Source organism: Nelusetta ayraudi, unplaced genomic scaffold (genome assembly GCF_046127955.1).
Source record: "Nelusetta ayraudi isolate G7.1 ecotype Tasmania unplaced genomic scaffold, CSIRO-AGI_Nayr_v1 ptg000084l, whole genome shotgun sequence".
Classification (NCBI taxonomy): Eukaryota; Metazoa; Chordata; class Actinopteri; order Tetraodontiformes; family Monacanthidae; genus Nelusetta; species Nelusetta ayraudi.
In genome coordinates, this window is record NW_027466134.1 from 1,286,829 (window position 1) to 1,313,861 (window position 27,033).

The following is a 27,033-nucleotide window of genomic DNA, read 5'->3' on the forward strand; positions in this document are numbered from 1 at the left end:
GAAGTGTAGCTTTGTTTCTTTGGCAGTTTTGGCGTCTCCAGGGAGACATTTTCTTGCAGTTAACACTTAACGTTCCATTTGAAATTTTTATTTTAGTGCTGCATGATGACATGAACCTCAACGAAAAGAAACACAAGATAGACGACGTTGCGGCAATTTTTTCCTCACAACTGTTCATTTTCAAAATTGTCTAAATTATATTTACAGACTGAACTTGTATTGTGCTACAGTGTTTGAGTTGACTGCTGAATTTATCTCTGTCAGGGAATTACTGGGTTCCATGCAATTGTAATCACTCGATTATGCGCCGTAAAGGTGTAACACCTTTCAGAGAGGCCATAAATTATGGCTCATGCAGACGTTGCCTTTGGTTACTGTCTTCTCTTTTTCTCTCTGTCTTCACTGGGCACGAGCGTGAAAGTGAGGCAGTTGTCTCGCCAAACCAGTGATTACAGTGACTTTACGGAATTCGACTTGCGGTATTCCACTGGCTTCGTGGAGCAACTCATAAATTGCCTTCGAAACAGTTGCTGGAACGTAAATTAACCTTTGTTGAACTGAACAGCCCCCGTTTAATCAGTTGTTTCTTTTCTCTCTCCTAGACGTCCCCGACCTTCCCAATGCCATCAGCTCCCCTCCCTCCAGCCCGAACCCAGCCAAGAAGAGCAGCTCCATCAACTGGTCCTTCCCGGACAAGATCAAGTCCCCGCGCACGGTGAGGAAGATCTCAATGAAGATGAAGAAACTTCCGGAGCTCAGCCGAAAACTCAGCGTCAAGGGAACCCCGAGCAGCAGCAACACCAACCACAACGGAGGCACTCATTTAGAACCTCGGGCCCACTCTCCCAGAAACAACGGAAGTGGTCCAGAGGCGGTCGCCCAGTCATCCGGCCCCAACGGACTTGCTGCGTCAGGGACGGGCCAGGCGAGCCGCAACGTGATCTCGCGCTACCACCTGGACAGCAGTGTGTCCACGCAGCACAGCTTCAGCAAGAAGAAGGCAAACGGCAGCTCGAAGTCGGCCAGCAAAGGCGGCTACCTCAGCGACGGGGACTCGCCCGAGCTGGTGGCCAAGTCCGGGAAGCACGGCTCCGCGGAGGGGAAGGGCGGGAAGGGCAAGGAGGCGGACGGCGGCGTGGCGAGCTCCAAAGTCAACGGCGCCGAGCTGGACATCGACGCTTTCCGTCACTACAGCTTCACGGAGCAGCCCAAGTGCAGCCAGTACATCTCCGGGCTGATGAGCCTGCACTTCTACGGGGCCGAGGACCTCAAGCCTCCGCGGATTGACTCGCGGGACGTTTACTGCGCCATCCAAGTGGACTCGGTCAACAAAGCCCGCACGGCGCTCCTCACGTGTCGGACCACCTTCCTGGACATGGACCACACCTTCAACATCGAGCTGGAGAACGCCCAGCACCTGAAGCTGGTGGTGTTCAGCTGGGAGCCCACGCCGAAGCGCAACCGCGTCTGCTGCCACGGCACGGTGGTGCTGCCGGCGCTCTTCCGGGTGACGCGCTGCCACCAGCTGGCGGTGAAGCTGGAGCCGCGGGGGTTGATCTACGTCAAGCTGAGCCTGATGGAGCAGTGGCAGAACTCGCTGGACGGCAGGCTGGACGGAGACCGGGAGCCCCAGGTGTTCGGAGTGGAGGCGTGGCGGGTGGTGGAGAGGGAGAGCACGGGACACCTGGTGCCGCTGCTCATCAGCAAATGCATCAACGAGATCGAGAAGAGAGGCTGCCAGGTGAGTGTCGTTACCGTAGGAGAGACCGGCGGTCTGGCCGAGAAACATCAACTCAAGTCTTTTGAGTAATACTAACAATAATGCCCAGGTCCAACCCCAAGTATGGTACTTCGTGCCAAGCAGGAAGGCAATGGGGAGCCTTTTTTATAGTCCTTGGTCTGTCCTGGCCGGGGATTGAACCCACAACCGCCCAGCCTCAGTTCAGACACTCTACCTCATTGAAATACAGCACACGCATGGCTCGACGTCCCCGACTTCAGCTGCAGTGACACGGTGGGAAACCCCACTGACAACATGGCTCTTTCTTGAATGACTTTCTTTTTGACAGTACATTGCAAACGGTAACAGTGCCTATTAAAATGAATGAATGTATTCAAACAATTTATAATTAAATTCAGTTCTTTCTTGATCTTAAAGTAATTTATTGAACCAGGTGCCCAAAATGTAGACAGATAAAATTTACATCATTTTATATGTAATGCTTTTGGACTGAATAATCTTTATAGATATTGGCGATGCATAAACACATTGGGGGCGTGTAAACACACGCGGCTCGTGGGTGAAAGACCACTCCGATCTTATTCGGCCAATTGAAAACAGATGGAAACGCATTTGAAAGCCGGCCTGCGGGGTGAATCGAACGCATTACGTAATTCTATATTTGCGTTGCGAGCGAAGGAATAAAATAATCCCGCCATCCCGCCATCCATTTGGCTCATGAGAAGGATGATGAGTGCCTGCCTGCCCCGCGGCCTGCTCTCACACAGGACTGAGCAGAATGAAGAGAAAGAGACGCACCACTCTCCCTGATGTCACCGCGCTGTCCCGGGGCGACCGGCTCGTCTATTCAGAGAGGAGAAAGCTCAGAGTCAACACGCCGACGGCCACGGTGACGCGATGTTGGAGTGGAGTGTTTTCTGGGATCATGTGATCGGCCCCTGCAACCCCATCCTTTCCCGCTGCCCTCCATGCCCCCCCCCCCCCCCCCGGTCCCACTAGCTCTCCCTGTCACTACATCTTCATGTGCTTTGTGAAGCTCAGAGACAGAGACAGAGAGAGAGAGAAAAAAAAAGAGGTTTCTCCTAATTAGAGTGGAAGCAGCGGCAGTAAAAGTGTCTGGCCACTGCTCCTGACTGATCACTGTAGGGGGGCATGCCACGGGCAGCGGGTGCCTGGGGCCAACTGGCAAACACTGGGCCTCTCCAAGTAGGCCGTCTGTCAAATCAGACCTGCCTCCAGCCACTTGTGCACCACATCAGGCTTTTAACAAGGGTGTCACAGAGAGGCTTGTTTGCTTTCCAAAGAGAGAAAAGGGGGACTTGTTTTCCTTGCTGATGTCAGACTGAGAAAGTAAAGAAGGTTTTATTTTTGGTGGATAATGTCCCTGGTTATCGCCTCCCGAAGTGCAGTGTAGTAGTTGCAGTGTTTCTTCGTCTGTCAATTATTGGACCACTTTCAATGAAGAGGATAATTGATTTGTGTTGTCGGGATGGACCCTGATATTCGGTCGGTAGTTGACGTTGACACATATGAAGTGGACAAAAATTGAAATGTGCTGCAATGCAGTGTGAGACTGAACTGTCAGATTTGTCTGGTTTCCTTCTTGTGGGAGTCACCCTTGCTCTCAGTTAATCAGTGAATTAATCTCAGACATAGACAGATAATGAATAAAGTCACTCTTTAGGATGTTGTTGTAGGCTTTGATTTGAAATCAGTGCATTTATTGGCTTGTTTTTTTTATGTCTACATTTTTAGTGATTGTTCTTTGAAGTTTGGCATTATACAGTGAGCCCACTGTTGGGTCATTGGATTGGGCCATTGAAAACACATATCCGCCGACGATTTATGAGCCCCCGTGCGGTTGAGCGTCTTCCCATGTGTTTAGTGCCGTTTTGTCACAACACTTCAAGCAACCACCCCGAGACTCTGCAGCGTCTATCGGCCTGAGATCAAGTGTGAGGTCTCCCCCAGGTTGCAGGCAGACAAGGGTTGGGGATGAGGTTGACACCAGATCCCAGAGGTATTTGCGGGTGAAAGCACTTAAAGCACACAAGGCCAGACGTGCAGCGGTGTGCCTTTACAAATGATTATCTGGATGCTTGATGGAGACTCTCCTCCACCTCCTCCCCTTTTTCTGGAGACTCTTAGAAATGAGTGTCCTCGGGGCTCCTCCAAGCTTTTAAGATGCTGGATGATTGTGGGTGTTTTGAAAAGGCTCCAGACAATGTCTGTGACAGAGACTGGAGTTATGTGCGAGTGCACAATCTTTAAAAGCATCCGTCCCAGAAAACCTTTTTTTTATTTTTTTATTTTTTTTATTAATTTTTTTAGCATCCTTGATGGCATGGGATGCACACAGATGTTGTGGCATGTTATGAAAGACTATACAGATGCAGACCTTACAGCTTCTTCACAACAGAGAATGTACTTTCATATTCCGGCTGTTTGCCAATAATGTATTCAGATGGGGGGGTTTGAGAGGGGGGTCTTTTATTGAAGGTCACATATGGCTTTTCTGAAGCCAAACACTTAATGTATCTTTGTTAATGCTCAGGGGTTTCCGTACTTATTGGCCATTGGCCTCAAAATTTTTGTCTTCCACTTCACTATGGACCAATCGCATTTTTTTTTTTTTTACTTTATGAGCAGAGCTAGTTGATACAGGGCAGCACTGCCTAGTGGTAGCTTACTGTCTTCTTTGCAACTCACAGCTGCCCTAAGAGCTGATATCTGAAGTATTCAACTTCCTTGCAACACTGTCAGTTTTCTAGCCATCCGCTAAATCTCCAGCATAACGCAGAGATTTGTTTTGATCGTTGTTGGGTAAAGGTGTTTGTGCTGGCGTTGTGCTTGAAAACACCACAGGGCTTCTTTAAAAGAAAGAAATGATGAGCTCCATGTTAAAGCCTTTTTACATGCCAGATGGGAGACGACGCACTCCAGGCCATGACTGCACTGCGCCGCTTGAAGACAGCAGTAAACAGTCAATGATTAACTCTGTGGTCGTCTTGCAGTTAAAGACTCAACAAGCTGCAGGAGGGCTATGAGATGCTTGTCTACTTTCCCCCCCCCCTCAATATTCTGACAGTCAGCTTCAAATGGTCAAAACGGCTCCAATTCACAGTGTTTGTGTTTCAAAAAGCTTTGCAGATATTTACATTGTTGGCTGGTGACTTTGCATTGGCGGCGTAAACATACAGTGAGACCAACTGTGGTAACAGGATTCAGGAACTCACTTCCTTGTCCTCCCTTTGTCCAAATTCAGATTGAAGTTGGTTCTTGCGTTTTGAAAACCACTGATTCTTAGATGGTTTCTAGATGTGTGTGTCTTTCTTGTGACGAACAGACGGAATTTGGACACTTTGAATCGCGCCATCAACAGGAAAAGGAGCTTCTTCTGTTCGGTCAGAGAGACGAGTCGTCTCCGCCATGAAGGCAAACACCTTTGCAAAGAGACCGCTCCAGATTATTAATGCGCTCAGATGCACTTTTCCTCCTCTGCTTTCATCTTCTTTGATGTTTCTATAAACTCTTTAAGCTAATCCCGAGCTGGAGAAAAAAGAAAACCCTGCTGATCCCATCACTGGTGCTACAGTCACTGGGAATCCACATTCCTGTTGGTTTTAGCCGTCACTGTGTCTGCTTCATTCTACACATCCAGGTCTGCCAGCAGCCGCGTTGCCGGGCGAGAGGGGCGAGTCCTCTCTCTGCTAACAGCTGTTCCTGCCCTCCACCCCACCCAAAAAAAACACAGACCCCCCCCACCCCACCCCTCCCCTCCTTTTCTGAATGGACTTGTTGTTCATTGTGCCCAGTGACTTGTGTTTACTCCCACACAAAGCCAAATCCCGACCTAAGCTGTTCTCCTCTCTCCATCTCGTGTGAGGTTTAGAAAACACTGCTGCACTCCAGAAGAGCTGCTCTGATAGAACACGCACCCCGAGTGTGTGTGTGTGTGTGTGTGTGTGTGTGTGTGTGTGTGTGTGTGTGTGTGTGTGTGTGTGTGTGTGTGTGTGTGTGTGTGTGGAACCGGGTCCGACCCCGCCATTCACAGCCCACCGACTTAACATGTTACTGGGGCAACCGCACCCGTTGGTCTGCAATGCCACATACCAGACAGACACATGTAGGAGAAATTATGGTATGTCTACAGCCGGAGCCCTAATCCTAACATAACAAGGGGTCCGCAGTGCCAAGTTTCAACAACCCGCCGCCGTCGTCAGCGTCTCGAGGAAGTCGTTCCTCAGGCGTCCGGGTGGAGACGTGTTTAACGGCGTTTCAGAGTTTCCAGACCTCAGCGTTCAAACAGCCGCTCGTTAGGATGTGACATTTTTATCACTCCTGTGGCTGTCGTGTGGCGAAGTGCGGCGCACGTTTTCCTTATTTGGGCTTCACCGAGATGCGTGCGTTCCTTCGAAAGGGGTTTCAGTGGTGCCATCTTTTGAATGAAAGCACAGAACTGCCGCAACTGATGTAGTTTGAAGGTGGACTGAGCGCCGCGCTCCGCTCCTGGATCCAACCCAGTTAGAGAAGTGAATGTTGACCAAAGTGCACTGCTTAAACTTGCATGCAGTAGTGCAGAGTCATGGAAGCTTTTTTTTTGGGGGGGGGGGGGGGGGGGGTTATCTCATCTGAAGATAAGTAAGGCAATGAAAGGACGACCTGCTAAATGTAATAAAACGCAGATGGTCAGCGACCACGTGTCCATGTTAGCGTTGTATTTATATTATACGACAATTTTGACGTGGTGCTGCTGCTCAACCAAAGATGTCCATGAAGTTAAGCATGTCGCTTCACAAAGTAGACAGGGGGAAGTCCCACTGCGAAGAAGCTGAAGAGGGAATCACTCTGAACGCAACCCCCAACACTTCACTCCATCTCCATCTTCACATTTATCTTTGCTCATGAAGTGAAAGAAGCAACTAAAGCGATAACACAATCTAAAAAAAAAAGAAAGAAAAGAAAAACTGTCCAGAGGAGCCACAGAAATGGAATCTGTCTCTTAAAAAAGGCAAGTCAGCCAAATAAGAGTCAATTAGAGTGGATCGCCAATTTACTGTACATCCAGTGACATTGTGACGTCTTCAGCATTTGAAAATCACAAAGACCCTCCACTGTACTGTGAAATAATCATGATATCAGTGTAAAATTCAATCTCTTGTCAGATTGTAAAGCAGACTTTGGTTTTACCAAAGCAGACTGTTGGGTTTTCTGTTGAAGAAGTGACCTCTTTGAGTGAAGTGTCACAACTCAAACATTCTGTTTACCTGACCTGCCCACCTGTGCGTGTGTGTGTGTGTGTGTGTGTGTGGTCCTCCAGGTGGTGGGCCTCTATCGCCTGTGTGGCTCGGCGGCCGTGAAGAAGGAGCTGCGTGAGGCGTTTGAGAGGGACAGCTACGGCGTGGAGCTGTGCGAGAACACGTACCCCGACGTCAACGTCATCACAGGTAAGCCGATCGCCCGCCGCCGGAACGCGATACGGCTGTTGGTTCATTACTGTTTTGCTTGAGATGGAGTTTCTGCCGAGCGCCGGCGTCACTCTGCACTCTCAGGTTGACCATAAAACGCCCTCTCGCCGGCACCACACTCAGAGAGTGTAAAGCAATCGCTCCGATTAGGTTCCTCGGGAAAGAAGGACAAGAACAAGAGATCTGAGAAGACAGAAGTGATGACTATGAGTGGGAACGTGCAACTTCAAAAAAAAAAAAATCTCCAAACTAATTTGAAGAAAAGTGAAAATAACATCATTTTCAAAGTATCTGAACTTTAAATTATATTGACCTAGATTTCAAAAACTTGAACCAACCTTAATCAGTCTTATTTTTTTCTGCCTCAGGCCTGTTCTGAGACTCAAGCCTATAGTAAAAGTACAGTCAAAGTACTCCAGTACAAAAATTCCCATCAGTCATTTATGTCGCTCGACTTCATGAGGCAACATCAAAACTGCGGATGGCTGTACGAGATAGAGCAATTAAAATCAAGACAAAAGGCTGATGAGCTGCAGGTCTGGACAGAGGCTTGCGAACGCAGCTCTTATTGGCTCGCCAACGTCAAAACAAAAAGACACAAGCAGGACGTTGCTCATGTGCAGTCTGGATTTATCGATCCCCCCTCCGTAGAACGTGCCCGCACTGGTGGGTCAGCGGCACATGTGTGGGACCTGCTGCTGTTTGTGGTGGGAAGCATTCCAGCAGTCAGCTAACAGTAAAAGACCAGTGGTGCCCCAGGGAGGGCCATGCCTAACATTCAGGTCATTCTTTCTCCTCCAGGTTTGTGGTTGAGACTTGCCTCCAGTCATTTCAGTCCCGTCTGGAGGACTTTTGTGTGTTTTAATCCAATCTATTGCACTTTGTTTATAGAGAGGATTTTTTTTTTGTACTTTTTGTGTTGTTCAATTTTAATCTTGGTTGCACAAAGCTCCCAAATTTGATGGCTGGCCACCGAGGCGTCGGCGATCTGATACTTTAAATTTCTTTTTTTAGTTCAGTGAAGTTCACTCGATCATATGTGCGCATGTACTTTCAGATACACATGGGATCGCACAATGTTTGATGGAGAAACAGTAGGCGGAAGCTGTGAACCTTATATTTGCCTGCCTTTTCAGATGCTGCCAAAACAACATAGCCAACGCATACTGTGATGTTATAAATTAATCATTCACCCCTCTAAGAAAAACCACAGCAAATAAGCAACCCAAAAAAAAAACCCAGACTGTACAAAGACCTGATGAAAACAGAAAGTTCTGCGAACTTCTGCAAACACCAAGACAAAGCAAACCCAAAGAAAGAAGAGAGTATAAATAACTAGGTAAATAAATACGTAGAACATTGCCAGCTCTATGATGATGGTTTGGCATTGAAAAGTACCAAAAAAAGAGAACGAAAACCCAAACCAATCGATGACTGAATCCAACGTGTGGAAGGGCTGGAGTAGCGAGTCGCAGCGTGGCGACAGAGAGAAGCCGGGAGGCCGAGGGGGCGGCCAAGTGGCAGAAAATTGACTCGGTCATGATTTTTTGGCGTCTCCCACAAAAAAAAGAGGAAGACCACGGAAACCCCTGGCCATTGTAGGGAGCCACTGTTGGTTTTGGGAAGAGGCCCCCGCATAGGCGTCGTCCCATCACGCCTGCTTTGATCCCGCCACATTTGCATGGCAGGGCAAAGAACACAGTTAACAGTTGAGCGGCTTCGCAAAAAAGGGGGTCGGCACCGAGCGAGGATTGTTGGTTTTTGCCCGACGCCCGAATCCGCTGTTGCAGATGGGTCCGGGGAAGAGAGGGTGAAGGGTCAGAGGGTGTGGGGGGGAGGGTGGGTCGGCAGATGAGGGGGTTCAGTGCGCTGCAAAAACTAAAAAAAAAAAAAAAAGCCCCATCTGGGATGTGATGACAGGGTTTGAAAAATGCTGCTCTGACAACGTCTTCCAGGTGATTCGCGTTTCTTTCTCCTTCCCGGATTTCCATGTTAAAGAAGAAAAGTTCGCCGTGATTCCCAAGAGTTATGTGACCTTAAAAAAAAAAAAAATTTAATTAACCTATTCTGGAGTGATCGTGGAGGCTAATGAGTCGGATGAGCCACGAGGGCTGGTGTGTCACACGGCTAATTTAAAAAAAAAAAGAAAAAGGAAAAAAAAAAAGAGGGAGGTAGTGAAAGGGATTATCCAGGGATCAGAGTTCAATCCCGAGCTTGCAAAACACGCACAGCGTGCAGCAGCGCAACGTTGTTTCAAATTGCAATCTTCCGACTCGGGGCTGCAAGTTGAGCCCTGGGGAGCGAGGGGCAGGGGGGGGTGGATGGGGTGGGGGGGTCATCACTAGCTGCGATTCCATTACCCCTGCAATTGTGCAGAACCTAAATATCGCAATAAAAAGCTGCTCATGGAAACACCTGAACTTTGAGAAAACCTCTCAAATATGGCTGAAAGGTTTTGACACTCTCATGAGGTGGTTTTTCAGACGTATCCATATAGAGGTAGATCACAAAAGTGTCATGGAAACACTTTTTTTGGGGGGATGTGACAGACGGGGTCATGTGACCAGTTCACTTCAAGTGAAAATGGCGCGTTACGTTCGGACGGAGGAGGAGACGGAATATTTTTTTTTTACAAGTCATCAAAAAGAAAAATATTGCAACTATTATACTTGACGGCAAACAAAACAAGCGGCGGGTACGGGCAGGGGTCCAGTGTGGAAATGTTTTTGGGGTCTGAAGGAGAAAAACAGCCTGCAGTAATAAATGAAGCCGTCAACCCGAGCAGTTATTTTCTGCAGCGATGCTCGTTTTGGCCGGCCACAGCTATTGATCCCGAGCGTGCACTCTTTAACTACCCCCCGCCCCCCTCCCCACACACACACACACACACCTTCCCGCTCACTCCCTTTCCGTGACTCCACTCCTGCCCCCCACCTCCACCCCAACCTTCAGCAGTACTCTAGTGAAGACATGGAAAGTCATTAACAAGTGCCCCCTTTGTTGCCGAACAAACACAGATGGTATTTGGCTCACGCATGGGGGATTAGCTGAGCCCTGGGCCGGCCCTGGGGAAGCAGGCAACCGCTTGACAAAGAGCTGCGGGCCTGTGTGGGTGTCAGAACATTTTTCAAAGTGCAGCTCTGGGAAGGAGAGGGGGAAAAAAAAAACGCATGCGGAAATATCTCTGATGAGGTACGAGAAAAGCCACCGTTTCCGAAGTGGCTTTTGGTTCTTTTTTTTTTTCTTTTTTTTTGGAAGGGGGAGCTGCGGAAAAAGTGACAAAAAAACCATCGATATAGCAGCACTACTGGTCAAGGCAAAGCAAGCAGCACAAGCGCATTTCCTCCTCTCACCCAGCCCTCCCTCTCCTGGTGCTGCGGGGGTGTGCGGGACCGCGGGGGGGTGGGGTGGGGTGGGGTGGGAGGGGCGGCCGGGCGGAGAACAAACCCACATTTGTTCTCCGGGGGGGGTGGGGGGCGAGGCGTTGACTGCGCCACTGACAGGAGGAGTGACCCGGCCGCTTTGTTTGAACAACAGGTCAAAGGTAGAGCCGTGCCCCAGTGCATTGTGTGCCTTGTAGTGTTTGGTGGCGTATTAGTGGACGCGGACGGGGAAGGAAAAAAACGCCACGGCGTTCGCTCTGATCGGAGTCGGCCAACGTCTCCCCACAGCGTCAACAGACATCTGTGACGTAGACTCTCTGAATATATTGAAATCCACACTCAAAGCCCATCTGTTTAAATGATGCTACTCGGTCTAACTGTGTTGTTTCGTTTTATTTTAGTTTTTATTTGACTTAATTTTTTTTATCACTTCCTCTTTCCTGCGTGTAGCTTTTTAACTGTTGCCTTCTTGCATTTGGAAAATAAGTTTTTATAAAACATCTACAGTACTAATACAATCACTAACCAGTCAGCATGCTTTTGATGAGCTCAATAATGAAGAGAAAAACATTTATAACCGTGTTGATAAACTACATACCAATGAGTACTCATGTCAGAAACATGATTCACAAATGGCGCATTCAGAATTTATGGATGATTAATTAATGCTTACTAGTGTGTACTTAAGTGTGACCATTAAATGTATTAATATAATTTTTGTTATTATAAGTGCATGTTGAGGGTGTTTGTTTTAGTTCAGTTTGCTGTTATTCAGCCTCTCAGCCACAAAATTGACCTAAAAAAAAAAAAAAAAAAAAAAAAATCACAGAGCTCAGATCAGATTTGGTGCAAATCAGGTTGCCGAGCCAGGGGATGAAACACACCTGTTGGCCGACCTCGTGCGCACTTTTCCAGCAAGTCTCCTCGCTGAGCACGTGCGTCTGTGCGCGTGGATCCGGAGCACAACTGGGGCACAAAAGGCTCCAGAGTCAACACGGGCACTGACTCACAGCAGGTTGATGATTTACCCCGGCTCGCTCGTATTCCATTAGAAGAAAACACGTGCGCGCCTGCACGTCCGGGGCTGCAAGCGGCTGGTTTTGTTGTGAAATCGACTCGGCGGTGGTGCGGTGCGGTGCGGTGCGGGGAAGGGAGAACAGTGGGGCAGCCGTGCTGGTGTTGCAGAGAAGGTCAGAGAGTCTGACGCGGCCGAGCGGAGCGAAGTGGTGCCTCCCCACGGCTTGTTTGCACACACAATCAGAGTCGAGCGGCGGTGGTGGCGACGGCGGGGGTGGGGGGGGAAACATTAGGAGGGGGTGGGGGTCACCTCCGCCACCGCTGAGATCATAATAACCAAACGCGACAAGGTCGTGATGAAGTCTCAATAAAGTCTGACGACAGGAAGCCGGAGGATATTCCCACGGAACGCGTCTCTCTTATCGCTTCTCTGCATCGCAGGCCGGGAGACGCGTTCAAGGAGTGAATGTTTTCTCTCTATCTGGCGATTACGGAGGAATGTGAGTAAAAATGAAAAGCAAACACGGTTGGCGGGGCACCGGGGGGGGGGGGGGGGGGGGGGACGTTATCTGCACTTTGATATCAGCAATGGTGCTGCATTACCACAAGACGCCAGTGTGAATCGTTTTCTAAGGCCACAAATTCATTTCCGACAGCATTAAAGCTTACACATGATGCAAAATTCACTTGGAAGAATGTGATTCGTCTCGTCATCTTCTCCTCTGAAGCGCATTTTGAAACGCAGCCCTTTGTGATGTCACAATGGGCCCCGACACCTTGTTTGTGACTGCGGAGAACCACGCTGTTGGCTTCATGTCGTCAAAGCGGGACTAAGTGTGTTTGTTTGGGAAATGGCAGCCCCTCTGGTGAGAGGATGTAATTGCGCAAATTGCGCCGCGTCATCCATTTGGGGGGGGGGGGAGGGTTTGTTGTGCTGGAAGCCTTTGCAAAGTGTATCATCAAAGTCAATTAATAGATTTAAAAATGAGATATTGATCATCAAAATCTCCCCAGCCATTCATCGAGGCACTTTTTCCCTTCAAGAGGAATGAGTGACGGGCATGCCGTGCCAGCAAGGAGCAGTCTGAGAAGCACTGAGCCTCAAGCTCCCTTTAAAAGAGCAGAGCAGGAATTTGCCGGATCAGAAAGTGAGCATGTTAAGTTGTGCTTCATGTTCTCCTCTCTGCGCCAGGAGGGATATAAGTGGATTTACGGTGAACAGTGTCGCAGTCTGGCCGTAAATAGAAGGACAAAGAAAGAAACCTGCGCAGATACACGGGAGATAATCCAGAGATGGAATTAAGTCGCTTTAATTCACAGCAGCCTCAGCAGAGTCTCTCACTCAAGGAGGGATTGTGTCGCGACTTTGGGAATTCTTAGAAAGGGGGTTAAGGTCAATGTTGAGAAGCCAGTTTACTTTTAGACATCTTATGAGTTTTCTGGCACTGGTCCACCACTGGCGGACCAATCCACGTAATCTGTCTTCATCCAATGGCAAACCATTGACAAGAATGCAATATGCCGAAGGTTAAGTGTTTTTATTTATTTATTTATTTTTTATTCATTAGCACTAAATATGTTGGCTTTGAACATGTTCAAATTCGTAAGCCAGGTTTCTTCAATTTGCGTTAACACACACAAAAACACTTGAAGGAGTCTGTGAAGGTATGAAATCAGTGCTCTTTTCTGGATTGACATTCAGTCATTTTTTAGCATTTTTGCAAACATTTCTGCCCCTGCTGGCCCAACAATAGAATGCAGGTTTTTGGCACTTCCTCGTTGGCCTCCTTTTTTAAACCGAATGCTTCCAGTCAATGGTAAAAAAAACCAACGCTGCACTAAACGTGCGACTCATTTCAACGTGTCGCCCCCTTAAGAGAACAACTGGAAGGAATTGGCTTCTCTGCATGTATTTACCTCAACTGGACCTGGACCTGGACTTCACTGCTTGGAGATGCTCCGCTGTTCCCTGTTACAGTCGTCGATCCAGATGAACTGCATAGATTCAGAAAGGAGGAAGAAGAAATTGCTCTCAAAACAACAACAACAGATAAAGAAGCACCGTGGATGCAGTCTGCCATCATATTACCATGCGTTGTGATGAACAAAGGCAACCGATTAGAGGGAGTGTAACGCCACAAATTGCAGCCAAATCCGATATTATTGGTTCAAGAAACCGATTCCCATCCTTCGCCGCTTCGCGACACTGGTTCAACTACGAACAAGCAAACGACCGAAACAGAATCTTGTAATTACAAATGTAAACACAAGATTCCCTTTCCAAATCTGCAAGGAAAAGCATCGTAACTGCTCGTGCCGAGTCCAAACTGAAAGGAAGCACACAAGGCAAACAGGCTTAGTTTTCAATCCAGACTTGGGAAATGCGGCTGGAATGGCAGCAGACACGCATGACATTTGCAACGTGTTAGTGCAGGCGTCGTGATCTCCGGCACGGAGGCCGAGCCCTTCCAGGAAGAGTCGGGGGGGGGGGGGAAGCGAATAAGCACTCTGAAGCTGCAACGATGGTGAAATTTCGTATTCTGGCTTCTTGCACGAGATCGCTGGTTAAGCATAGGAGAGACGACTTTTTGAACGGCAGGATGCCGCCAAGTCAAAATTGTTCTGTTTTGATCAAGACAAGTGCAAATTAAACCGCGTCTCCAATTTCCCGATGATTTGATTCCTTGCTGTGCAGACAAACTTGTGTTCGTCCCACTTTGGCTCGTTCGGCCTTCCTCTCACTACGCATGAAAGACAAAACGTCGGGTGCAGACAAGCGCATGTGCCAAAAAAGGAAAGAACGCCAGCTTTTTGAAAGGTGTCTGTTAGTGGAAAAAATATATAGAATCAGCCCACATGCCAGAAATAACTCCTCAGTTCCGCCCCTTCACTCAGAGGCGAAAAAAATTGCATGTTGTGACATACATTAAACGCTAGGGAGCTATTTTTAGTGTGCAGACGTGATGGGTGATGGTGGACATCAGGAGTGCAGTTTTGGAATTTCTTTCGAGCTCACATTCAGCCAAACGGACCTCTGATGGATCTGAAACATTACAGTGATGTATTTTCATTTTCCTTTGAAATGTCATTTGCACAGCCGTGAAATGTTTTATCACCCAAAGTCCAAGACCGCTTGCATTTCCTCGGCACTTGCCTCCGTCCGGTGGCTGCTGCTTCTCAGGGAAGCAGTCGAGGCACAAGTTTCTGTTTTAACCGCCCAGACGGGCAGTGAAGTAGGAAGTGGCAAAACCGCGCGAGTGTCACCGCAGTTGGACTGTTGGGGCCGTCGAGCAGAACAAATGGGAATAGTGAGTCGACTGTCTGTCAGTGTCAGCGGGAGGGTGACGCTAGCCGGGTTGGATAAACAGCACAGGTGATTCATTCACATCGGACAATTTGATTTGATATGCTGTCAAGAACGGCAGTGGATCAGACGCAAGCTGAATGTTTTTGCTGTGGACGGACAGACAGACAGACAGACAGACAGACAAGACAGACAGACAGACATCACTTAAAAACAGTACAAAAATCAGTAGTTACAAAAACACTCAAATCAATCTATGAATAATTAATCAACAATTCTGGAAATATGTTTCCGATTAGGACTGGAAAAAGACCAAACCCACATCAAGTGAGCTTAGGAACTTTAATGGAATCGTCTCAAATGATTCTGTTAACATGAACATTCCATCGCCAAGTTCTTATTATTGCACGCTAAAAGCTTCTCGCAGCCGATGATGAAGTGCATCTGTCTGTCTGTCTGTCTGCCTGTCTGTCTGTCTGCCTGCCTGCCTGTCTGTCTGTCTGCCTGCCTGCCTGTCTGTCTGGAGCCCGAGCAGCTCCCGCTGAGTGCACAGCCTTCAGGCTGCCTCTGGAAAGCAGCATCACGCCGAGGCAAAACCAGGTTCACCGCAAAGAGCTGTCACAGCGCCAACTGCATTTCTCAGACCAGAACTACACCCCCCCCCACCCCCCACCCCCTCTCTCACCTTTGATGAAAGTGCACTTCAGCAGTATTTGAAGGGCTGAGAGCAGACAGGCAGGTTTTTGCGTTTTGTTTTTTTGTTTTTTCCCGGAACTCTTCGTCTGAAGTGGGCGATGCTGAAGCCACAGGTGTGAACAGCACTTCCCTCCCTCCCTCACACATAATTGAGAATGCCTCGCGGGAACCGCGGGGGTCGCACCGTGGAAGCGATGGATCTCGGAAAATTTAAATGTGCACCGCGATAAGTTGCTGCACAAGCCCTCATTAAGTCTGACACGGCCGCACGGAGACGCGGCGCCTGCCGGTGATTTGTCAACGGCTCAGCCTGTGGGCGCTGAGGTGAAGCAGAGCCGTCGACTCGAGTGTGTCAAAACTCCACCCGGCTGTTTACGCGAATCTTTGGGTGTCTCACGTTTGGATTTGATCCTTCGGGGTCACGATTCGATTCAAAATTGATTTTTTTTTTTTTTTTTTTTTTTTTGATACAGTTTGTAAGTGTGTCAATAATTGGGCAAATTGTGGCATCAAAACAAAATTCAATTTGTGTAACGTGATTTTTAGATTTCAAAGCGGTATCAACCGATTCCAATGATGGAAACAAAACTAACACTGCTAAACATTTATTCACGCTTTCGGTTTATTCATTTTTTTTTATGCAATTCCTTGTTTGCTCACCAGGGGTGCTGAAGGACTACCTGCGAGAGCTGCCCTACCCGCTCATCACCAAGCACCTGTACGAGGCCGTGCTGGAGTCCATGGCCACCAGGCCGCTGCGGATGGGAGCCTCGGGCTGCGAGAACGAGCAGGCCGACTCGGAGCACACGGTCAGCCTGCTGGACAGCCTGCCGGAGGTGGAGAAGGTGAGGACGGGGGGCGGACATGTTGGCCATCACTGTGATGCCCTGAGCTCTGAAGACCTAATCGGTTCTTCAACGCTCCACCAAGGGAGCAGATCGCCTTCCGGCGGCACCGCCACTCGATAATCACGAGCCTCTCTTTTCCTTTGGTCCTCTCAGACGACGCTGCGGAGGCTCCTGGACCACCTCAAGCTGGTGGCGTCCCACCAGGAAGTGAACAAGATGACGTGCCAGAACCTGGCCGTGTGTTTTGGCCCCGTGCTGCTGAGCCAGCGGCAGGACGCCTCGTGCCACAGCAACAGGGTCTTCATCGACTCGGAGGAGCTGGCCAGCGCGCTGCACTTCAAGAAGCACATCGAGGTGCTGCACTACCTGCTGCAGCTGTGGCCCAGTAAGTGTTTTCTCACTCTCTCTCCTCTCTTTGCGTTTTGGAGCAGCTACTTGAAGTGAACTGGTCACGTGACCCTGTAGGTCCCGCCCGGTAGTGATGTGCATATCGATATTTTTATGGATATATAGATCGCTAATCAGAGTAAAATTTATATCGATAATTTTCAATGAATATTGATATATATACATATTGATTATTGACCACAGCTGCGGCGACTTACTTTCGACTGCTGTGCAAGTGCTGTGTACTTTCACCAGTTGATCAGAACAGAAGTGCACAGGTGTGATTTATGCCACATCACGTCTTGTGATTTTTAACTTTTTATTTATTGAAAAAAAATTACAAACCAAAAAGCGCATTGATATTGATATTGATATCACAATATCAACCCAAAAAAAATATCAATTATCGTATCGAATTTGAAAAATATGTTATTGCCCAGAAGGTTTTTGTAAGTTCAGCTGCTTTCATGACCAGTTTTTCATAGCGATATTTAGGTTTTGTGCGATTGTAAGGCCTTGGAAACGCAGCGACTGTCTCTCTGGCTCCTCTCGCTGCTCTGAACTCCCGTTAGTTTGCAGCCCAAACACCACGAGCGACTCCGCCTGCAGCAGGTCAGCGCCAGGGCTGCGGTCGAGGCCGTGCTGTTTTTGGACTGCGTTGCTTTGAAGCCTTCGGTTAGCGAGCGCCGCTCTGATTGGTTCGTGCTCCCCGCCGGGCCGAGGCCAGACGCTGATCCCCCTCCCCTCTCCTTTGGCTTTGGGGCGGGGCATCTGTCTGCGCAGCTGCGTCTGCCTGATCAGTGCGAGATGTGAGGAGACCCCTGGATTACTCAGGATCGAGTCATGAAAGAGAGCAGCAGGTTCGGGGGGTAGGGGGGGGGGGGACTTTGAACAGTCGCTCAAACTCATTTTAAATCTTCAAACCCTTCACTTAAAAAAAAAAAAAAAAGTCTTTGAATCGCTTCTACTCAGTGTATGGCTGATGTACTAACCCGCTCTAGCGCAATGAAAGTGCAAGTTGCAAGTTCAAAGTCAGAGTTGTGAAAAATTCTCTTTTTACGCCATTTTTTTAACGATACAATAATGAGGAAAAAGTCCTCCCTTTGCTGGCTTCATTCTACGGACACAAGAGTGCGCTGAAATACGTACTTCTGGAAATCAGCCCTTTGTGATGTCACAAAGAGCAAGATGTGAAACAAGATATTTACATTATATTGACGGTTGGATTATTTCAGTGCCTTCAGCCAGACTTTCTCAGAAGGCGGGATGCTTTGTTTTCTTTAACAAAGATTTTACATATACTTTTGGAAACTAAAATTGTGTATTTTGTGGGACAATATCATTAATAATAAAAAGAAAATTATTAGGAACTTATAAATAGCATAGCATAGCTGCGTTACTGTCTGGGACGGAAAATGTGCTCTGATCTGATTTCTGCACAATAAGGGAGCTCCAATTAAATCATTACAAAAGCATGTTGAGGGTCAAACACGGGTCAAGTGGATAAAACTGTGTGGAAAAATCCAGTGTTATTGTTTTGGGCGAAAAATGAGTGTGGCCGTTGGCAGCTTGCCTCTCTGAAATGCCTTTTGGACGGCCTGTTTTGAAGTTGGGAAACATGCACAGTCATCAGGCCGCAGCTCAGCGGGTTTACAGTTTTTGGGAGTGAAAGAAAGTCGCTTGGAAAATAGTTATTGCTGAAAAAGGAAAACACGTAACCGGACAAACTTCTCCGGGCACTTCCTGGAACACGCAGCGTAAAGCCAGATCAGCCGTTTGACCCGCGAATTAAAATAACACCGTCCACCGCTCCGGTCGGCGATCACTCCGAAATTTAACCACTTCCTCCTCCGACTCCCACGGCGAACCCAGATTGTGTAAACCGTCTGCGGAGCCAAGCGGCCCCTGCGCCCGTCCTGAGCGCCGGCCGAGCAGGAAACGGGAACCCGAGCGGGGGGGGGGGGAGTCGCCGGCGCGCTCCAAAAAAAAAAAATCCCATAATTGCAGCTCTTACAAGTGAAGTGGAGTTTTCACAACACGGGGCAAATCCAACGGGAGAGGGTATTTTTGGAGGAGTTGAGACAATGCGGGGAGGTCGCGGAGGTCAAGTGCTATGACAGCGTGGGGGTGGGGTGGGGGGGTACCGCCTGCAGCCGACGTCACCCAGCTAAGGGCGCTGACGACTTGCCATAAGCCTCGACAAAAAGCTTTTGGGGATTCCAGGTTCAAGTCTGTGTTTACACCTTGCAGTGTCACTTGGCCCGGAGGATTCCTGGACTGTAATTAAAGAACATTCCAGGCTTAACCTCAGCCCACGGGCCCCTCAGACAGCAGCCCAGCAGCTAGCAGCCATTACAGGATCAGTGATGGGGGGTTGGCGGGTTCGGGACGGAGATCAGGAGGCATCAGCCAATCAGAACAAGCCGATACACAGCGCCACATACATGACGTCACGTTGGGAATAAACTCTTCTCTGGTGATTTTTCTGGAATTTTTTTTTTTTTTTGAAACAAAAGTTTTTGACTTCAATCTCCATAATAGAAAGATTTATTATGAACTGCGTTTCTCGCAGACGTCGCAGTCGTCCTGTCAGCTGTTTTGCAGGCGTTTCTTTTTCTATTGTGGTCTATTGGAAAAATGTTTTCTGGTGCTCGTGACTGCAGTACCTTGAGTGGTTCTTATAACCCATCCAGGGGCTGCAGTGAGCGGCACAGGTGGTGTCTGCAGGAGGTGTTGCAGATGGTCAGGAGAGAGGATTTCTCCCTCAGTCAGGACTTGCAGGGCAAAAACTGCAAAACCAACATCTTCCCCCAAAATTGCGAATATACGCAAAAAAAAAAAAAAAAAACCCGCTAATTTTCGTTTTCCTGCACTCATTCTCTCCCGCCTTTGCGAGCCAATTGTTTTAATCGCGTCACGCATGAGTCATGTCTGAGATGAAATGGCACGTCTTCTCTGGAGAGCCCAGGATAATGCCTGTTTGTTTTTCCTCCGTGATGATTGCTTCATTTGGCCTCGGGAGACGCTGACAAGTACGCAGCCGCTTCTGATGAGTGAGACGGAAGCGAAACGCGCAGGGTAACATTTCAGCGCGGGCAACCTCACCTCGCGCCAGGAGGGTTTGCGGGTTCGATTCCCCCGGGGCTTTCTGTGTGGTGTCTGCACGCTGGGCCTGTGTCTGCGTGGGTTTCTCTCCGCCTTCCTCTCACAGTCCGAGGATGTGGACGTGGAGCTGGATGAGAAGGTGGTGTGGATGTGAGTGGTAACCGTCGCTTGTCTCTAAGCTCTGTGATAATAACAGGCGACTGTGTAGAACAGCTGGCGTGGACTTCAGCAGCGTCTCTCAACCGGTGGAGCTGTTTCGATTGGGTCGCGGTTTCCCTTTTTTCTTTCAAGAGATATTTTAAAATATACATGTTCATAGAAAAAAATGTTGGAGTTTTTTGAGGACACGCAATTCAGTTCAATTATTTTGATCATTTATTTACTAGACATGATAGAAAGTGGGCTAGCGATTTTTGTTTTGTGGAATAAATTTGGGTGAAGACTTTGTGATCAGGAAAAAAAATGTGGGTCCTGACTTGAAAACCCACTGGACTTTAGGACCCTGCGACATTGACTGGAGAAGAAGTGGCGATAGGAAAATGGAAGGATGGACAAAAATTTAACAAGTTTACTTTCATGACCATGATGATAGAATAAAACTCTGAAAACTCTTTTTTTTTTTTTTTTAACTAACTACTTGTACTGTACTCGTGTCCCAGCACAAACAAACTCTAAATGTCTTTTTTTTCCCCCTGTGTTTTTCATTCCCTCCTAATCCAGCGAGTGAGAGCGCTCGCACTGTCCGCAGTTTTATGTGCCCATAAAGAAAGTCAGACAGGTAACTGCACTGTTGCCGGTTGTGCTCGTCACCGTTTCCTTTCCTGGACAGAGCAGCCGAATGGTCCCCTTTTAACTTCTACCGAGCAGTGGGTGGGGGTTGAGAGGGGGGAGTCTAGTCACTCTGGAAACGGGAGCTCAGTGGAGCCCTCGGAGAGCAGCCGGGCTGCAGTGGCATCAGAGTGCAGTGGTGTGACTTTGAGCATGTTGTTTGAGTCTGAGCGCAGCGCTCGCATGTTTGTGATTTCGAGGCAAAGTCTGTATGTTGCAATGAAATGTAGCGTAGTGTCACCGACTCATCTGGTTGTAACCGCTTGTGTCAATTTAAACTTGGCTGTGTGACTTTATGACGGAATATGAAAAGCATGCATTTTCCGGTCGGTCGGTCGGTGAGAAATTAAAGGCTCAGCTCATTGAAAACACAAAGTTCTGGAATAGCACCCCTTTGTGATGTCACAAAGAACACGGATACTCTTTTAAATGACAAATGTACCCACGGCTTCCAAACAGCTTCAAAATTTTTAGAACATTTTTTTTTCTTACTTGTATTTGCTCTTCGTTATTTGCATTTTTGTCTCCTCTTCTTGCCTTCACTCCAATTTTCTGATGACCCCCGGTGACCTTTCCTCTCTCTCTGTGCCCCTGCAGTCGTGGACCCCAACGGCAGCCAGTCGGCCTCTCCGGCCCCGCCCTCCACCGAGGCGCCATCGGCCCCGCCCCTGCGGCGCAGGAAAGAGCGCCCCCAGGTGCTGAACCTGACGGACGAGGAGGCGGCGGGCGTCCTGCGGCCTCGGCCGGGCCGCCTTGACAGCCCCAGCAACCGCTACGCCGGCGACTGGAGCCAGTGCGGCGACAGCTACTTCCCCCCGGAGGCCCCGCCGCTCCCCAGCAAAGAGGAGGCCGACTACGACGACGTGCCCTCAGAGGAGGCGGAGGAGGAGGAGAAGGAGCAGGAGGGGGAGGAGGAGGAGGAGGAGGAGGAGGAGGATGTGGTGACAGAGGAGGAGGAGGGGGTGGAGGAAGTAGAGGAGGAGGAGGAGGAGGAGGAGGAATGTGAGGGGGACAGGGAGGAGAAGGAGAGGGCGTGCGAACACATTCTGCCCCCTCGGCTGCCCAAGGAGCGGAGCTACCAGGCGTACGTGAAGATCCAGGACATCAGCCCCGTGCTGAGCAGCAGGGTCAACCTGAGGGACCTGCAGGAGAGCATCGACGCCCTCATAGGGAACCTGGAGAGGGAGCTGAACAAGAACAAGCTCAACGTGGGCTACTGACACCTCCACACACACACACACGCACACACACACACACACGCACACACACACACACACACACACACACACGCACAGACTGGCGAGGTTTGGGGAAGGTTGTTCCTTCAACGACAAGAGGTGCTTCAGGATTGAGCCACGGCGTTTGTGGTGCTGCTGTTAAAAATGAATAATTAAAAAAAAAACCCAACCTGGACAACCTGCACTCGCAGCGTTCACACCTGACCGAGAGACATTCCGCAATCCCCCCCCCCGCCCTCCCCCCTTACTCCCCCGTCGATGTTGTAACTTGGATAAACCCGCGTTGTTACCTTTTGCGTGCTCCTTTTTTCGTTTCGATTTTGGTCTCAGTCCAGTTCTGTGTCGCTTCTCTTCTTATTAGAAGAACCCATCGACCCTTTAGGGGTTTCAAAGGTGCCTTAATTGTGTGAAGGTGGTACGTCAAGGACAGAACTCCACCCTGGAACAAAAAGGACAACGCCCCCCCCTCTTATGTTCTTGACCGTTTCTTTTTCTTTTTTTTTGTTTGAGCCCGACGAGCGATTTGGCGCGATGCCAGAAAGGCTCAATGTTTTTTTCCAGTGAGGAGGAATTTTATTTCCAGAGAATTTGATACGAATCATACAAGAGTCTCGCAAATGTGTTTTTCATCACGGCGCCAAAACCCAGCAGGCCTGCCAAGCAGAACTTTAAAATGAGAAACTTGTATTCGGGCGCTCCCAACAAAATAAAAGTGGATACAAAACAAAAATCAGTTGAATGAAAATAAGGACGCATGGTTGTGACAGACTAAGACTCCGAGTTTTAAGGCCATAAGAGGGACACGTCAACTTTTTGTTTAAGGGTGTGTTTCCTTTATAAGGCAGCAGAAAGCTTTTTTTTTTTCTATTGAGGTATGAAACACTAATTGTTGTAACAGTAATGCACTTATGAGGCAGGCAGCGGTGTGATGGACCGTCACCATACTATAAACTGACTGGACTTGACTGAGTGGGAAAGCAGCTGCCACAGAAACCTCTTCAAATATTTATAAACAAAATAATATGCTTGAAATGTATTGACTTTTTTGCATTGTGTGGTATATATATATATATATATATATATATTGTGACAGCCGTTGGCAAGTATTCACATACCTTCGATGTCTGCACACTTCGCATTGACAAAGTTAAAACGCAGTCAGTTTAGCGTAGCAAAATGACTGGAAATGGAATTCTTTGACATACTTTGACATTTGGGCACTTCATTTCATTTTCATTTTCAATTGATGAGGCTAACAAATACACTTTGAAAAAAAATAAGGAGACAGTCCAAATAGTCAATGTTGGATAAGGAAAAAAAAACTTGGATTTTTGGCCTGAATTAGCAGTATGGACTAATTTACAACTTCAAATGCTGAAGCTAGCTAAGCAGCTGATGGTTAGCTTGAATTCACTGCCATGAATTCAAGTCCACCAGTTTTAGCGTTTATGACAAGACGCAAAACATTTTGCCAAATAGTGAACCGCACTCGCGCTTGTTGTCTGCAGTGCGTGACACATTGTGTTTCACGGAGATAAGTAAATGAATTGAGACACATGGAAAGTCATAATGCTACGCTACTAGCTGCTGCATGAATAGGTCGACAGCCATGTCCTCTCTCGCAAATGGAATCGAGCTATTGAATAATTCCGTTAACCTGTCACCTTTGTGGTTATAAACTTGTTGCTAAACAAACATTGAACAGCTGAATTACAAAGCACAATCCACACAGCGGCAACTGAAGCCCGTCAGCCTCAATGTACAACTTTAGCTCGCTGCCTAAATCCACACATCTTTAGCAATCCAGGGATTCATAACCATCAGTATTTAACCTATATGTATATGTACATAATTATATAAATGTATTTGGAGTATATTATTTTGACAGCTTCTATCTCAATGGCGTATTTAATTATTTCCGATGACCTCGTAGTGTTTACTTGTAGCGATATTCGCTTTATTTTTTTTTTTTTATGTTTTCCTCCTTTTAAAAGCTACCTGTACACATCTTAATGTGCTGGACTAATGAGACAACCTTTAGCTGTAAAATATACGTCACAATAATGTGCTCATGCAGAAGAAAAAAAAAGGTGATATTGTTATTTTTCAATGTATTGTGTATATGTTGGACATTGTTTCGTGTCTTTGGTGGACTGAGCTGCGTTGAAGATTTTGAGATTTGTTGTATTTTTGTTTTTTCTAACGATACTGAACGTTGCATGGTCGAAAGCTTTACTGACATAAACAAGGCTCTCTTGCTTCTGCCCTTGTATTCGATATTTATGTTTGGAAAAATACTTATTTTGCTATGTCGTTTGTCCATCTGTTTGTCACCCTCGTACCTCCAGTGACTGCATTAGTGTCGCGTCGGAAAGAAACACCTCAGACTTTGATGTTTTTGTTGCTCTTAAAATAGCTTCTCGGTACAATACTAGAAGAAAAACAAACCATCTGAACACATATTATCAAATTAGTGTTTTAGGGGATTTTGACGATTTTAGGGAAGTGATAAAAAAAAGTAAATGCACACATTGCGTAAAAAAACCCTATCAAGACATTTTAGATGCGGCTTGTGAGTGAAATGATGCATGCGTCCTTCCTCCCTGGAACGTGAAATGTTTGTCGCCGTGCTGCTCTACGGTGACGCTCGCGCTGCTGTTGTCAAGCCTGGGTGGGTCTGGTGGAATTGGATTCCAGTCAGTGGGCTTTCTCTCAGCCATCTTGTCTACCTGGCCTGCACCCAAATACACCCGGGCCTCATCAAACATGGAGCGTCATGTAGAGTTTTTAATAATGACGTGAAGAATGCTTCTCAGAAATCCAAGTGAGTTTTTTTTTTTCTACGAGGAACTTTCTCTTTGTTCCCCCCTTCTAAGTTATAAGGTCATTTCTCCCCCGTCTGCCCTGAACATCTGTAAGACAGATTTTTTTTTTTTTTTTTTTTCTGGTTGTTGTTGTTTGGGGATTGTCATCAAATTTTACATCAATAAGAAATATCTTTCCGTCTCTTTTGTTCTTTGGAGAGAAAAAGTCACATGGAAAAGACGTGACGCGACAGAAAAGTGCTTTGTATTGATCCTGAGAAATATATGGTCATAATAAAGTATATTATTTTACAGTCAAAAGTGGATCGCTCAGCTTCCTACTGAAGGTATTTATGCATGAAGTTGCGTTGTGGAACTTCAGTTTCGGTTTGGGTTGTTCTTTTCCTTTTAGAATATCCAGCCTAAAGTACAAGCAAGTCACTGATTCCATTCAACACATGACTAAACAAAGACAAAAAAAAGTATGAAAATATGGGCGTGTGCAGTTAATAAAGTTTTAGCTTTAGGCCTTATATCACACTTGTGCAGAACATAAATATATTGGCTTAAGGCAACTGGGCAAATTTTCTTCTGCAGTTTTATCACTATGCTGCTGGAACAGAGAGAAGTCAGGGAATTGCCCTCGCCGGGTTGTGGGAATCTCCCTGAGACGACTTTCAGCTTCAGGGACATTCCCAGAACGCAGCTGCATCTTCAGTATTTGCTGCAGAAAAACAGCAGCAGCAGCAGCAGCAGCAGCAGCAGCAGCAGCAGATGCGAACACAGTGGCACAGAGTGCACAGCGGGAAGACACCAGTGAAGTACGTCGTTCACAAAAGAGGAGTCTGAAGTCGGAGCCGGCGCCGGCGAAAACGATCCCACGTACCTCCGGTGCAAGCGGCACGCACCCCTGGCAGCTGACGTGAGAAGCCAAGAAAAGCCTGCAGCCTTTCCACACTAAATGAATTTCAGCTTCATTTGATGTCAGCTCTGTATAGTGGAGTAATGTTTTAATGGCTTGCTGGGACAATTATAAGACAGCTTCAGGGGTGCGGCGCATTTAAGTCCCTATACTGAAGTGTGGAGGGAAAATAATACACGCTGGCACGCACAGCCAACTAACTCCTGCTATCGCCCGACTCATTTTGCCGCAGTACAGTGAAATATTTCCCGAAGATTTATATTTTCCTCTTGTTCAGATTCGGTCTCTGGTTCTTTTTTGGGACTGACGTTTTGAAATGTGTAACACTTGCAGGTAGGGATGCACCAATACCACTTTATTACAGAGTGAGGAGAGTACATGTACGTGCATTTTAGTACTCACCGATACTGCTAGTGAGTACTAACTAAGGCCATTACGTCACATTACATTAAAGAATTACTTTGATTCTTTATTTTTCCACAGACATTCAGTTATTTGAACAATATTCCTCAGTATATCTTTCTGGAACATGGGGCGACTGTTTCACTGCAGTACAAACACAAATTTAACAAAATTGTCATACACATACAAATACAACTGGTATCGGTGTCGTGGTATTTTACGAGTACCAGTAAAGTAATCAGCCCGGGTATCGGTACCGATACCGGATACTGGTATCGCTATCAGTGCATCTGTACATCTGTATTCCCGGTTACAACTAGACAAATCTTTGGAACGTGCCCAGCGCCATCGAAGAAGTCCCCACTTGACTTGTGGAGGAGGAGTCAGCTCAGCGCCAGTAAAAGCTAAGAGTGAAAACCAATATGACGGCCGGGGCAGACATAATACGATGGCGACTGTTTGGACAGTCACGGTCGCTACTTGATATCAGACTGTCTGACTGAGCTGAACTTTGGTTCAGTTCTAATTTGGGAGAGAGGCGATACGGGACTCGGTGGGTAAACATCCTTGACAGCCACCTGCATGTGAAACCAGAGACCAACTCCCCTCCTTCATCTCCCCTCTGTTTTCTTAATCCCTGTTGACCTTTGAGTCCAAGTCACGGCTGCTAGTCAAGCAGCCAACCACAAAAAAAAAAAAAACATTTTTGTGTTTCACTCTCTCCTTTGTGGAGAACAGCAACTTTTGGAGTGATACCAAAAGGACAATTGGAAACATGAGAGGAGGAAAACATTGTGAATTTTTTTTTTGACGAGAGAACTTTTAGCAACTAATTACTACAAAGAAACATTTAAACAATGGCTTTAAAAAATCAAAAAAATAGGTGAAAT

General features: G+C 47.5%; 1 protein-coding gene and 1 long non-coding RNA gene across 3 annotated transcripts in view; one reads left to right on the forward strand and one right to left on the reverse strand.

Moving 5' to 3' along the window:
* The window catches only part of syde2 (synapse defective 1, Rho GTPase, homolog 2 (C. elegans)), a 42,259-nt gene extending 20,262 nt beyond the window's left edge, over positions 1–21,997 (forward strand). For both annotated transcript variants that reach the window (XM_076045091.1, XM_076045092.1), the window contains exons 4-8: positions 603–1,741; positions 7,062–7,188; positions 16,273–16,454; positions 16,611–16,842; positions 21,375–21,997. In XM_076045091.1, coding sequence (XP_075901206.1) covers positions 603–1,741; positions 7,062–7,188; positions 16,273–16,454; positions 16,611–16,842; positions 21,375–21,997 — 2,303 coding nt within the window. The remainder of the gene's footprint in view (positions 1–602; positions 1,742–7,061; positions 7,189–16,272; positions 16,455–16,610; positions 16,843–21,374) is intronic.
* Positions 21,998–23,077: 1,080 nt separating this feature from the next.
* LOC142900679 (uncharacterized) lies at positions 23,078–23,780 on the reverse strand. Its single transcript, XR_012928919.1, has 2 exons — positions 23,382–23,780; positions 23,078–23,337 (listed from the first exon to the last, which is right to left on the reverse strand). It is a non-coding gene; the product is annotated as an uncharacterized LOC142900679 (long non-coding RNA).
* Between the last annotated feature and the right edge of the window lie 3,253 nt (positions 23,781–27,033).